The sequence below is a fragment of the Psammomys obesus genome, unplaced genomic scaffold, assembly GCF_907164565.1.
Source record: "Psammomys obesus unplaced genomic scaffold, mPsaObe1.curated_primary_1811, whole genome shotgun sequence".
In the NCBI taxonomy this organism is placed as follows: domain Eukaryota; kingdom Metazoa; phylum Chordata; class Mammalia; order Rodentia; family Muridae; genus Psammomys; species Psammomys obesus.
This window is the reverse complement of record NW_026596069.1, coordinates 26,232,566-26,246,485: the sequence shown is the minus strand read 5'-3', so window position 1 is coordinate 26,246,485 and position 13,920 is coordinate 26,232,566. Positions and strand designations below refer to the sequence as shown.

The following is a 13,920-nucleotide window of genomic DNA, read 5'->3' as shown; positions in this document are numbered from 1 at the left end:
CAACTTTGAGGCCTACCTGGGCAGCATTTTAACTTTGAAGATAGTCTGGGCAACTTCCCTGCTTTCAAATTTTTAATTTTTTTCTGATGTTTACATGTAATTTGACAGCATGTATGAATGTGTACCATGTGTGTGCCTGATGCCCACATAGAGGTCAAAAGAGGGCATGAGATTCTCTGGATCTGGAGTTAACGGATCCTGTGAGCCATATGCACCCAGTGTTGTAACTGCTGAGTCATCTCTCCAGTTCCCTCAAAATGTCAAGAGCTGGGGCTTGTGGCCCATGTCTTTAATGCTAACACTGTGGTGGGGAGCAGAAGCAGGTGGACCTCTGAGTTTGAGGCAAGCCTGGTCTACGTTATCAAGTCTAGGACAGCCAGGGCTAGTAACAGGTGTAACTTGGTGGTAGAGCGCTTGCCTGGCACTACAACCACATCCCCCAAAAGAGAAAAGACCAACTGTTACACTAGAAATACTAAAGTGTTAGAAGCACAAAAAAGTGGCAATCTTAGTTGGGAGAAAAAGAGCAGGCCTTATTAAACTTAGCAGGGATGGAGGCATGGCTCCAGTTAAGAGCGCTGGCTGTTCTACCATAAGACCTGGGTTCAATTCCATTAGTCCCAGGAGATCTGACTTCTGGCCTCCAGTGACACCAGGCATGCACACTGCATAGACATTACATGCAGGCAAAACACCCACACCCACAAAAATTAGATAAACAAGACCAGGTGTGGTGGTATATGCCTTTAACCCCAGCATTGTTAAATTCAGGCCAACATAGTGGGTCCCAGGCCAGCCAGGGCCGTATAGTGATTGACACTCTATTTCAGAAACAAGAAACGGAAGCGATGGAGAGGTGGAGTACAAGTTGGGGGCCCTTAGCACTCTTCCTGAGAACACGGGTTCAGTTAGCAGCAGCCACGTGGTGACTCACAACTGTAACATGGTGCACAGGCAGGGAGACAGGCAAAACGCCGCTACACATTCAATAATGAAAATTTAAAAAATGGAAGTGAGGAGTGGAACGCTAACCCTTCGTAAGAGAGTTAGCCCGCCTTTTTCTTTCTTGCAGTGCTAGGCGCTGAATTCTGTGCCTTCGTCCTTTATCTCAGTATACTGCCATTCCCATTTGACCAGCTTGTTTCGGTTACTCTCTAGAGCCTAGTTTCTTAAATTGCCAAGGCGACCCTATGTAAGAAGTGTTTTAAAAACCTTGGCAACAGTAAAAGGTTTCTGAGCTTCCCAAGAACCAAAAATCAATCCAGAATCAAATATGTAATGAAAAGGGAGTACTTCTGGAAGCACATCGCCCACAGCACACAGCCCAGCTTCTTTGTGGCCTGATTCTAAACACACAGCCTGCTCCACTGTACACTGCCAGTGCCTCCATGATGCAAGACGTTGACAAACACTGCCTGAATGACTTCAGGTCACATTGGAGACCACTGCGTGTAACAGGCTGCACTGTTCACTAACAGTTTTCAGGTTTTTGTTTGTTTTCTGGTTTGTTGTTGTTGTGTTTTGTTTTTTTGAGATGCGGTTTTTTCTGTGTAGCCCTGGCTGGCCTACAGACTCACAGAGATCCCCCTGCCTCTGCCTTCCTGAGTGCCATGATTAAAGGTGTGTGCCATCAGGCCAGGCTGTGTGGGTGCTGGGAACTGAATCTGGATCCTCTGCAAAGGTAGCCAGTGCTCTACACTGCTGAGCCATCTCTAGCCACATAAAACTGTTTAAAATTAACTAATTCTGCCAGGTGTGGTGGCATAGGCCTTTAATCCCAGCACTTGAGAGGCAGAGTCGGGTAAATCTCCGAGACTTCAAGGCTATCCTCATCTACATGGTGAGCTGCAGGATAGCTAGAGCTATGTTAGATCCTCTCTCCACTTTGTTGTGTCCCTAACAAAGAATTTGTGTGAGTGTATGTATACATGAATACAGTTCCCTACAGAGTCCAGAGAGTGTTACATGCCCTAAAGTTGGAGTTGCCACCAAAACTAAAATCAGGCCCCCTTTCACAGAAGTATGTGTTCTTAATGTCTAAGCAATCTCTCCAGCACCCCAAGATTTCTTCATGCAAAATAAGCATAGCCATCTCATTAGTTTGCAAGATTGCCTTCATCTTTGTACAAAATTACATATGTACCAAAGAATTGTTATTAAAAAAATAGGGTTTATCAGTAAATGTTTAAATTTTATTGTTTTACATACCTATATCCATAACCCAGGTTGTATAAAACTTTACCCCGTGATCATTGGCAAAAAGTTAAGTTCTGCTCTTGCTCTGAACACCTGTAATATCAGCTTTCAAGAGGTAGAGAAAGTAGGATAAGAGGCTCAGCACCAGCCTTGGCTACACTGCAAGTCTGAGATCACCTTGGTCTATATTTTAACTCTCAACTCTGCTGTAGTACTGTGAAAACAACAATGTGTATGTCAATGAGGCTATGTTTATATGTATACACATAAAAACACATAGATACATTGTTTTCATTTGAGACAGGGCTTCTCTGTGTAGCCTTAGCTGTCCTGGAACTCACTCTGCAGACCAGGCTGGCCTCAGGCTCTGAGATTCCCCCAACTCTTCCGTCCATGTGCTGGGATTAGAGTTATGTAAAACTACACCAAGCTTTAGTGATGCTACTTAAGGATGCTGAATTGTGAACTTTTTAAGAAGTCTTGCTATGTTACCAGGTGGACATTGAACTTCTAGGCCTAATGTACTGTTAGAAATAGGAATTTGGGGGCCAACAGAGAGGGCTCAACTCTGTCCGTTCTTTTACTGGACCCAGGTTCCCAGCAACCCACATGGTGGCTCATAACCATCCATCACTCCAGTTCTAGGGGATCCAATACCCTCTTTAGCCTTTGAGGGCAGCAGGCACACAAGTGGTATACAGACATGCATGCAAATAAAACACCCATATACATAAAATAGGATTATATCAAAACAAACAAATGTTCTCGTGGTAAGCCCAGCATGGGTAATCTTAACCTATGGGGAGCGAAAGCAACAGGATGAGTTCAGGACAATCAGGTACTTAGTGAGTTTGGAGACAGCCAGGCTATATGAGGGGACCATGCAGAAAACAAAAGATAATTTTCAATACTGTGTATTAGATCATTGAATCTAGACCTGTTTTCTTGGTGCAGGAAATTGAACTTAGGAACTAGGCAAGCTTTCTGCTGCTGAACAGTGCTGAATCAGGGATCTTGTGAATGCAAAAACTCTACCACTGGGCTAAGCATCCCCATCCTGAAATACAGTACTTTTTATCTATTTTATTTTCACACGGGTTCTCTGTGTAGCCCTAGCTGCCTTGGAACTCTTTCTCTGTAGACCAGGCTGGTTTTTGGGATTAAAAGTATATGCCACCACCACCCTGGGAAATAGGGTTTTTTTTTTTTTAGTGCTGGGTATTGAACACATGTACATGCTAAGCAAACACACTAGCACTGTATTGTACTAGTCTTTGTTCGTTCGTTTGTTTTTTGAAACAGGGTCTCTATGTAACCCTGACTGTCTTGGTACTCATTGTGTAGATCAGCTGGCCTCAAATTCAAAAATCTGCATGCCTGGGCCTCCCAAGTGCTGGGATACACGAGTTACCATACCTGTCTTACCAACCATTAAAATACAAAAGTTAGCTTCATGGAGTGGCAATATCACCAATGAAATTTATCTAAGGTGCAATATTACTAATTGAAAAAAATATAAAAGTCATTCATTACCTTGGATAAAAGCTATGTGAGACTGATTTAAAGAAGTAGGCCACAGGTAGTTAGAGGCATGTAGTCACAGACTGAGGCCACAGAAGCTCAAGTTCAGAATCAGCCTATGCAACTTAATGACAGACCCTCTCAAAAAAGGCTGAAGTTACAGCTGTGTATGACTAGAATGGTAGTATAGCATGTGTGAGAGTTAAAAAGTAGGCTAAACAATGGTGGTATTGAATGTTAGGCTACTGAAGTTTGGGATGCTACTGAAGTTTGAAACATGGTCTTGGAAGATTTAACTTGGTAACAAAGTATGAAATGAATTGAAAAAGGAACACATTAGACAATACAACTTCAAATTACTGGGAATTTCCTGTATCAAAAATTCTTTTCAAACAACTGTCTTTTGAAAACTAGTTCCACTGCATGGCAATTCATAACCCACTGATCTATTCCTTTAGTTACTCCTCTGTCGTTCCTAACCTCATCTCAATGCATTTCATAGTAAACTTTGTTCATGGCTTTAGCTATGATCTCAACTATCAGCTGATGCGATCCAAGTTGTAACAGGTTTCTTTTGCAAATTTCCTGACAAATTTAATTTTTGGTTGGAATAAGCTCTAGACTCAAACATAGTAGTTGCTTTATGTTCTCTTGTGCTTCATCTTTATTTTTTCACAACTCAAAAGACAGTTCAACTGTAATAGGTAAAATAAACTGCTGTGCCTTATTTGAGCTTTCTCATATACAAAAGATTGGTTTAATAATTCAAAAATTGTTTTTGTTACTTTCAAGACAGGGCTTCTCTGTGTGTTCTATAACTTACTCTGTAGAGCAGGCTGGCCTTCCTGAGAGCTGGGATTAAAGGCATGTGCTACCACCACCCAGCTAAGAATATTTCTAGGGTAAGGAACAGGCTGTAAAAATGTTTATATTAGACATCAATGAAAAATATTGAAAGATGAAAAAAATGTTTTTTCTCTGTGGCAATGCAAAATTTTAAAAATATCCTAAGAGGCTGGAAATTTTATGAACCTTACAGCCATACTTAAAACACCATGAAGTCACTTAACGGCTGACCCAGCCCGTTTTACTTGCCTTCAAAGCTAATACATGGCTGTTCCCATGTACTCTTCCATGTCCTGCCTTGCAAGTAACTCATGTGTACATGTATGCTGTGATAGTCATTTGCTAAAAAAAGCAAATACACAGAATGCTACTTTATAAAATGAGTAACCTCTTCCCCCGCTATGCTGAAATCACTATTCAGAGACTGCTTCATAGGGTTGGTTATCTTGGCCAGCTGGAATCAAGTCACCCTTGTTAAATACTGTTAAAGATGTCTATAAAAGTATCCTTCAAAGGGGCAGGGAGATGAGGGAGGGAGGGTGGGATTGGGGAGGGGATGAGGGAGTGGGATACAGAGTTAACAAAATGTAACTAATAAGAAAAATAAAATTAAAAAAAAAGTAATAGATGTATTATGACTCAAAAAAAAAAAAAAAAAAGGATCCTTCAGCATGAAGGTGGCACATGCCTTTAATCCTAGCACACTTGGGAGGCAGAGGCAGGTGGATCAAGGCCAGCCTGCTCTACAAAGACGACAGTCCAGGACAGGACAGCCAGGGCACAGGACACAGAGACACCGTCTCTCAAAAAACCAAAAATAAATATCCTTCATACCTAACCACATGCTTTCTGAGCTGTTGAATAAGAAGATCAAAGCTTTTTGAGAAACAGACAAATAGAGGTTCTCAAGACAGCCTTCAGAGATTCAGACTCATGCAACAGACGCTAGAGCAGGATAGAAGAGTCAGGAATGTAAAGCAGAGAATTTCCAGGCTTGCTCTTGGTTAAAGGACACCAAGGTAAGTACTTCATTTTTTTTTTTCCAGAATATGAAAACTTACTTATTGTCAACTTCTGCTATCCTGTTGACTTATTGTTTCCAGAATATGAAAACTTACTTATTGTCAAATTCTGACTCTTCGGCTCCAACCCCTACTTATTCCAGCACAATTCCCTTTGCATGAGAGGCACCTCCAAAGGGATTGGCCTTCAGGGCTGTGCCCACGTGGGCTTTCTTGTATTGTTTATCATGCCAACTTCTGGTCCTGTTGTTGACTGTGGAGCTCCCTGGCTGTATGGAGACCACAACACTTGCCCGTCTTGCCAGTGCCACAGGCCCATGAGAAAAAGTAATTTCATTTAATTCCACACAAACATCAGTGATTCTTACTTTGTTATTATGCCCAACCACCCATACCTCAAACATCACCTTTAAGAGTATATACTTTTTTTATTGGGGGGGGGGGGGGGGCGTCTTTTTGAGGCAGTGTTTTCCTGTGTCTTTGGCTGTCCTGGAACTCACTCTGTAGACCAGTCTGGCCTTGAACCCACATAGATCTACCTGCCTCTGCCTCTGCCTCCTAAGTGCTGAGATTAAAGATGTGAACCACCACCACCACCCAGCAAGAATGTATTTGTATTTATTCATGTTTATAGCATAGAAAAAGATTCTAGGAAGCTGAGATGGTTCAGTTGGCAAAGTGCTTGGCACAGGTTCAGTTTCCTACCATTCATGTAGACAAAAAAAAAAAAATGGATAAAGCAGTTCCAGTAAGGCAGTGACAGGACTCCTGGGGCTTGCTGGGCAGTTATTCTGGCCAAATTCATGTTCTTCAGGTTCAGTGAGAGACACTCTCAAACACTAAAAACACCGGGCCAGGAGGTGGTGGCACACCTTTAATCCTAGCTCTTGGGAGGCGGAGGCAGAGGCAGGTGATCTGTGAGACATTTCACATAACCAGTAAGTTATGCCAGAAACATGTATAAACATGCTTTTGTGTTCAAACAATGCAAGTGTTACTAAGTAACAAGCTCAAAACCTATGTAAATTAGTTGGCTGCGCCATAGCAAAAAAGCACCCCCAGGGTTTCTGTGTAACCGTGACTGTAGGCCAGGGTGGCATGGGCTCCATCTGCCTCTGTCAAAGGTGTGTACCACCACTGCCCAGTTCCTTTATTCCAACCTTAACTCTCAGATCACTCAACACTGAATGATATAGAATGCTTACGAAGGGATTACAGAAACCACAGAATGCCGAGGCAGAGAGCTGATACAGATGCAAAATAAGGTCATACTGAGTTTGAAGCCAGCCTTATAAAAGAGCACTAGGTATGTATAAAGCAAATTTAATGGTATTTTCAAGAAACTGCAGGGGCTAGACAGATGGCTCCGTGATTAAGAGCACTAACTTCTCTTTCAGAGGATCCAGGTTCAATTCCAAGCAACCATACCACATAAAAGTTAACCATCTAGGGCTGGAGAGATGGCTCAGAGGTTAAGAGCACTGGCTGCTCTTCCAAAGGTCAATTCCCAGCAACCACACGGTAGCTCACAACCATCTATTAGAAGATCTGGTGCCCTCTTCTGGCATGCAGGTGTGCAGAACATCGTGTACAAAAAAAAAAAAAAGTTAACCATCTGTAACTCCAGTTCCAGGGGATCAGGCACCCTCTCATGATCTCCCCAAGCATGACATTAAAGTGGTAGACATATATGCAGGCAAAAACACTAAAAAAATTGATAAATGTAAACAAAGTTCAAGGTAGTGAAAGCTCAGGAGACAGTATTACATGAAAGATGGAGACATGTTCAGGACTGCTTCAGCTATTGAAAAACTTAGTTTTGTAAGCAACAAAAAGGCAGTACTCCAGCCTCCGTGAGACTAAGCCAAGAGATTTAAGGCAGTGTTATTGTATGTATAGCCCTGGCTAACCTGGAACTTGCCATGTAGACCAGGTTGGCCTCTCCCACCATGACCCCCAGTGTTTTGAATCAATTCTGAAGTCCTTTAACAGCTCACATGTTGGAAGGCTTAGTCCCTTCCTATTGTATAAACTTTTAGAAATGTATCTGTCCCTCTTTTGCTTTCTAACTTCAGTTTTGTCGTCCCATTTGCTTCTGGCTTTCACATCCAGCCTTATATTTCTTAGATTAGATTACCCTTTTCCGAGTCTCCTGTAACTCAGGCTGGACTCTCAAATTTGCATGTAACCAACATCCAATCCTTCTGCTCCCACATCTTAAGTGTTATTATAGGTGTACGAAATGCATGATAGGCATAAGCTCATTTTCCCCTCAGCTATTTGTTACAGCAACAGAATGCTGACTAGCCTCAGATACTATTTTATAGACTTTTGAAACAGGCTCTTACTTTGTAGCCCAGGTTGGTTTGAAACTATGTAATCTAGTCTGGCCTTGAACTCATGACACCATGATGTAGATGAAAAAGCTTGAGTATGAGGGCTGATGTGTCCAGTGCCTCACATATTATAGGTCTCAAAATGGTGAGAGGTTGTTATGCAAGCCTTAATTCAGTGATTGGGAAGCAATCTTTGTGAATTTGAGGAAAGCTGGGTCTAACTAGTGACTTTCACACCAGTCAGGGATAGATACATGGTCTCAAAACAAAATTAAAATTAGGAGGCTGGCAAGAACCTGCTACTCAGTCTTGACAGCCTGAGTTCTATTTCCAGTTCCCATGTAGCAGAAGAGAATGGACTCCTGAAAGTCATGTTTTTGCTTTCATGGTACTCTGTGACACACCAATGTGTGCCTGGTACCCAGAGTTTAGAAGAGAGTAGAGGTCATTGGATCCCCTGGAACTCATGTCACAGAGTAGTGAAGCATCATCATATGGTTGCTGGAAACTGAACCTGGATCACCTGGGAGATCAGTGCTCTTAACTGCTAAGCCATCTCCCCAGTCCAAGAGTAACAAAACCCAAAACAGGTGTGGTAGCTCACACTTTTAACCCAACCCACATGGTGTTGAAGCATAATATCCAAGAATTTGAGTTCCCCTGGGGTACTGCTTTGAGACTGTCTCAAAACAAAAATGAAAAAAAAAAGTTTACTGATCACATTGTGTCACACATTGTGTCAAAAATCTTTTTTGAAACAGGGTCTAGTCATACAGTTCTGGAACTCACTATGCAGACCAGGCTGGCTTCAAACTCAGATATCCTCCTGCCCCTGTCCCCCAAGTGCTGGGATTAAAGGTGTGGGTAAGATCAATAAAAAAATTATTTAAGGGGACTGTAAGATATGGCTCATCAGTTGAGGTTCTTCCAGAGGTCCTGAGTTCAATTCCCAGTAACCACATGGTAGCTCATAACCATTTGTGCTGGAATCTGGTGCACTCTTCTGGTGTGTGTGAAGACAGAACATGCCTAATAATGTATTAAAATGTTTCAAAGATTTTTGCCCATGCAGTGTCTGCACAGATACACACAAACCCTTGGGGTTGAGGGACGGGGAGCGTGCCTGAAGTTGGGTCTTAAAATTAAGCATCTTCAATTTACTTTCTGGGAAAAGATGAAGCACCTGAGTTCATCCAACAAGAAGCCATAACTTTATTAGTTATTAGCACAAATTTCAAAGCTGTAGTTCCACTTTTCAAACACCCAAAAGGGAGGAAGGGGTGGGGGGAGATGTCCTTGCTGTCAAATAGTTACATCGTTAATTCCTGTAAAAGGGGGGAAAAAAGATAATTAGAGGCATTTATAGGCAAAGAGAGAATTCAGGTCATTGAAATCTAAGGAAGCTCAGGTGTTGGAATGAAGAGTCATGAGACTGGCTACTCACCATAATAGCATTTACAATATCATTACTGTTGTTTTTCAGGGCTCGGACTGCTTTTGCTCTCGAGACATTTGCTTGTGACATGACTAATTCTATGTCCTTAACTTCCACACCTGTTTCATCAACCTGAAAGAGAAAGAAGGAGCAGTCTTAAATCTCTACCTTCAGTAGTGTTTAGGAGCAAAATTTGCCAACACAGAGCTTAGAGTTCACAAGATTCCATGGTATACCTCTTCCTCTTCACTCTCCTCTTGTACAGTTGGAGTCTGAGTATTTTCTTGAATGTTTGAAACAGCTTCACCTTGAACTTTGAATTTCTCAGCAGCTGCTAACTGTGCTTGCTGTGACAAATCTTCAATCTACATACAGGGCAGAGAATAGAGGCACGTTGAGTTGATCTGTTTGTATTAACTTAAAAAAATTCATCTCAGGCAACTCCCTGTTTTGTTAACTGAGTATCTGCCCTAACTTTGGACTTTCACTGGAGAAAGAAGCAAGCTGTGTCTAGAGATTTTTTGGTATCAAAATTATATGAGGAGCCAAACACCTGCAACTGCAGCAAGAACTGTCTGACGACTAATAATATTAGTAATAAACAACTGCTCTGAAGCAACTCACCCAAAGAAAATTTGACTAACCTTGGCTTCTCCAAAAACTATATAGGTATCTGAAGCTGGGCTCTTGTAGACATCTGGTTTTGTGATGACAAAGAGGATATTTTTAGATTTCCGGATAGTGACTCGAGTGACCCCTGTAACCTGCCGAAGACCAAGCTTGGACATAGCCTACAGAAGAGAAATGAACATTAAGTTTCTAACTTAAAAAAACAAAAAGGAACACAAGCACCATTCAACATCCTGGGCTAAGTTTGTATTAAAAAAGGATAATTGAGTGTTTTCAGCTATAGTAGTTCACCAAGTTATACCACAGGTGCCTTTTTGGATGTGACAGTCTTTTGTACCCTACGCTAGCTGTGAACTTGCTACACAACTAGCTTGCCCTTAACTCCCAAATCCTTCTTTCCGAGTGGTGCTGCAAGTGCTAGGACTGCAGGGACACACACCGCAGAGCCCCAATGCGTGTTTATAACTCCACCTTACCTTCCTTGCCTTCTTTTCACTCCGACTCTGCTTTGCTTTACTGACTGGTTCTTCATCGATTTCAGCTGCTGCTGCCAGCTAAGAAGACAAAAGGGGTTGTTGTTGTTTTCCCCTCTCTCCAGACAGGGTTTCTCTGTGTAGCCCTTGCTATCCTGGAAGTCGCTCTGTAGACCAGATTTGGAAATCCTCCTGCCTCTCAGTTAAACAGACCTAAAGCTCTGGATGCTTGTTTCCATATGAGCTTTCTTTACAGAGACACACAGTTCAAATAGCCATGTCCATTATAAGCAACCTTGGTTTGCTAGACCCTCAATCAGTATTTTATTTTGGAGGCCTGGCCTCTGTCACAAGCTGACCTTTGAACTTTCAACATTCCAGTCCCATCCTTCCACATGCTAAGATTATAGATACTGGCCAACATGCTTGTCTTCGAGTGCTTTCTTGACGTAAGTTATTGAGAGGACTCATACCTGGGCTTGCTGTGTGGTTGTCTGTGTGGAGTCTTGTTCCTCAAGCTCTGGCACTGACTCGTCACTGTCAGATTCTGTCCCCGACCCTACGATGACAGATAATTTATGTTCAATAGCACAATTTTTAGAGGTGGCACCTCATCAAAGCCTGCCTGAACTGTCACTGCCTTAATGCAAGGCCTTACAATGCTAAATGTAAGTCAATTGGCTTCTGTCACCCAGCTCAAGGAATCCAAGATCAAGATATGTGGGACAGTTGCCAGACACAATAAGTAGCTTATGTGCTGCAACTGCCTTCTCTTTCAAGTTCTTTATTTCTTGGTTCAAATACCAGGCATCCACGAGATTCCAAACTTCATCCCCAGCCCACTCATTCCAGAAATATTCAGACAAAAGGCATCTTCAGATACAATTCATCAAAAACCCTTTAAATGGGGTTGGAAAGTCAGAAGCAGTTGTGCACATATATTCTGCCTTTCAAACCACTCACCAAAAGAGTATTACCCCATCACTGGAACACCTCTACATTGTTAAATTCTAATAGTTCTCACCTTTACTAGATACAGGCCTATGATTCCCCCCCCCCCACACTTCTAAATATAATCGACACATCTTAATTTCCCTTCATTTGAAAGGCCAAGCATCAGGAAAGTCTACGGACAGGAAAGCATTCACCCACACCATTCTTAGGCCAGAATAAAACAGGTCTTAAGAAAAGGAAGTCCCTGGGCAACCAGTAATTACTAAGTCTAAGTAGTAAAAAAGAAAAGAAAGAGCTTCAAGTAACTTTTGTTTTTAAATTAAATTTAGGCCCAGGGACAAGGTTAGTGATGTGGTAAGAATTAGAGTAAACTAAAGGCCTAGTAGGTCTTGGTTTTCAGTATCAGCTCAGTTAGGCTAAAAAGGATGGTTAGATCCAGACCTCAGTCTGGACAACTTTACACAAGACACAAACTTATCTGAGATGATAGAAACCAAGATTTAGTTTCATATTCTTAGAGCTTCTACATTTAAAGTTACCATTTTGTGTACTACGCCCAAACTCAAGCAGACATACTGCACAAAGCGACGCAGCCTAGTTAGTATTGGTGGGTAGCCCCCAAGGGGGTGTGGGCAACACACCATGCACACAGCAAACCAAGACAAATACCCTTGTCGTTCTTCAGAACAGGCTGCTTGGCAGAGGGGGCTGGGGCAGGGATCCCAGCAGGTTTAGGGGTGGGCATGTTGACGAGGACCGGCTGGACAGGCACTTCCCCAGAGTCTCCTTCCGGGGGAATCAGGGGTGGCAGCTCATCCTCATCAGCAGGGGCTGGGAGCTTAGAGGGTGATTCCAGCACTGACCCAGGTGAAGACTCGAGAAATGGCTGTTTAGGAGGCAGAGGGGGAACTGGGGAGGGAGCATGTGTCAGGGAAGCTGATGGGGCAGGCTTTGGAACCACAGGTGCAGATCCAGCCTCAGGAAGGACTTTGTCAGAGGTAACAGCCACCTGAGACTCAGTATCAATGGGACCCTTTGAAGCGTGAAGATCATCACCCTTTGCAGGGCAAACAGATAGAGCTTCTGTAGTTTTTGAAGAGTCTTTGTCAACAGGGACTGTAAGAGGGGCTAGAGCTACTGCAGAAAGAAGGGCCTTTGTATCTTTCTTAGCAGAGGGATCTGGGCACTGAGGAGGTAAGGCAGAATTCCTCTTGGCTCTTGGGCCTTTCTGAGTGGGAGTAGCGATGACCAATGTACTTTCTGGAGCAGGTGCAGCAGGCACTTCTTTGAGAGCAGTAAGATCTCTCTTTGCTGGAACCCTTTCAGATGCCTGAGGGGTAACAGTCCCTGTGCTACATGCAACCAATACTGGGGAAGTTGGGGAGTCTTCTGGGGAAGAAGCGATGGATGCGAGAATGGGAACCTCTTTAGAGCTTGGAGTCTCTTTAAGTGAGGGAAGAGTCATAGCTGGGAGAGTAGAGACCCTTTTGGAGCATGGGGCCTTTTTAGAAGGAGAGCTAACTGTGGGGGTGAGAACTTCTTTGGGGGTTATTTCTGAGGTCTTCTTGGGGGCCCCTTTGGGAGATGGTGTTGTTGAAGTCTCTTTGGAGGTCTCAGTGGCTGGAGCCTTTTTAGGAGATGGGACTGCTGTAGCCTCTTTTGGAGCTCCTGTTGCTGGGGCAACAGGGTCCCATTTAATTAACTGGGCTGCTGAATTCTCTGGGGTTGTAGCTGATGGGGCCTTTTGCAGTGAGTTGATAGCGTCAAGAGAAGGGTTTCCTGGGAATTCTTTAGGGGGTGATGTTCTTGGTGCCTTTTTGGATGGTGTTTTGGGGCTCTTGGTGGGGGAGGGAACAATTATAGCTGGGGCAGCATTGGTAGATAGGGCTGCTGGATCATCTTTAAGAGCTACAGTCACTGGGGCCTTTCTACCAGAGGAAGGATTCTTAACTGGGGGCGCACCTGGGGTTCCTAGGGTCTCTCTGGGGGAGACGGCCATCTCCTGTCTCTCAGCAGGGATGGTTGTTTTGGAGGTGGCAGTTGCTGAGGCCTTCTGTGAAGTGGGAGGGTTTTCCAGTGGTGCAGTGGTGATGCCTGAAGATGGGGCTTCAGTTTTGGGGGTCTTTTGGGAGGAAGGAGGACTCTCCAATGAAACAGCTGTGACCCCTTTAAGTGAAGTTTCTTTGGGGGCTGCAGTATGGGAGAGTTTTTTGGAAGATGGGGTTACTAGCGTTTCTTTGGGACCTGCCATTTTAGGGGTCTTTTTGTGAGATAAGGAAATTTCTGGTGCAACTGCTGTGACACCTTCAGGAGATGGGGTTGTGGGTGTTTCTTTGGATCCTGCTGTTTTAGGGGCTTTTCTTGGGGAGGAAAGAATCTGCAGTGCTGCAGTAGTGACCCCCTCAGAGGATAGAGCTGGAATTTCTTTGGAGACTACAGTTTTGGGGGTCTTTTTGGAAGGTGGGGTTGCTGGTGTTTCTTTGGGGATTGCAGTTTTTGAGGCCTTT

The 13,920-nt window shown here is 43.4% G+C and overlaps 2 protein-coding genes across 3 annotated transcripts in view; both read right to left on the bottom strand.

The window, feature by feature from the left end:
* Nucleotides 1-9,109: 9,109 nt before the first annotated feature.
* Nucleotides 9,110-13,920, bottom strand: part of LOC129690044 (nascent polypeptide-associated complex subunit alpha) — a 12,694-nt gene continuing 7,883 nt past the window's right edge. For both annotated transcript variants that reach the window (XM_055625571.1, XM_055625572.1), the window contains exons 3-8: nucleotides 10,933-11,018; nucleotides 10,463-10,540; nucleotides 10,001-10,147; nucleotides 9,593-9,721; nucleotides 9,366-9,488; nucleotides 9,110-9,246 (exon numbers count right to left, since the gene is read on the bottom strand). In XM_055625571.1, the coding sequence (XP_055481546.1) occupies nucleotides 9,232-9,246; nucleotides 9,366-9,488; nucleotides 9,593-9,721; nucleotides 10,001-10,147; nucleotides 10,463-10,540; nucleotides 10,933-11,018 (578 nt within the window). In that variant the 3' untranslated portion in view covers nucleotides 9,110-9,231. The remainder of the gene's footprint in view (nucleotides 9,247-9,365; nucleotides 9,489-9,592; nucleotides 9,722-10,000; nucleotides 10,148-10,462; nucleotides 10,541-10,932; nucleotides 11,019-13,920) is intronic.
* LOC129690043 (nascent polypeptide-associated complex subunit alpha, muscle-specific form-like) overlaps nucleotides 11,630-13,920 on the bottom strand; it is a 7,524-nt gene continuing 5,233 nt past the window's right edge. Inside the window, 1 exon segment of the mRNA XM_055625570.1 lies at nucleotides 11,630-13,920. This exon segment is cut by the window's right edge and continues 11 nt beyond it. Within this exon segment, the coding sequence (XP_055481545.1) occupies nucleotides 12,012-13,920 (1,909 nt within the window). The 3' untranslated portion in view covers nucleotides 11,630-12,011.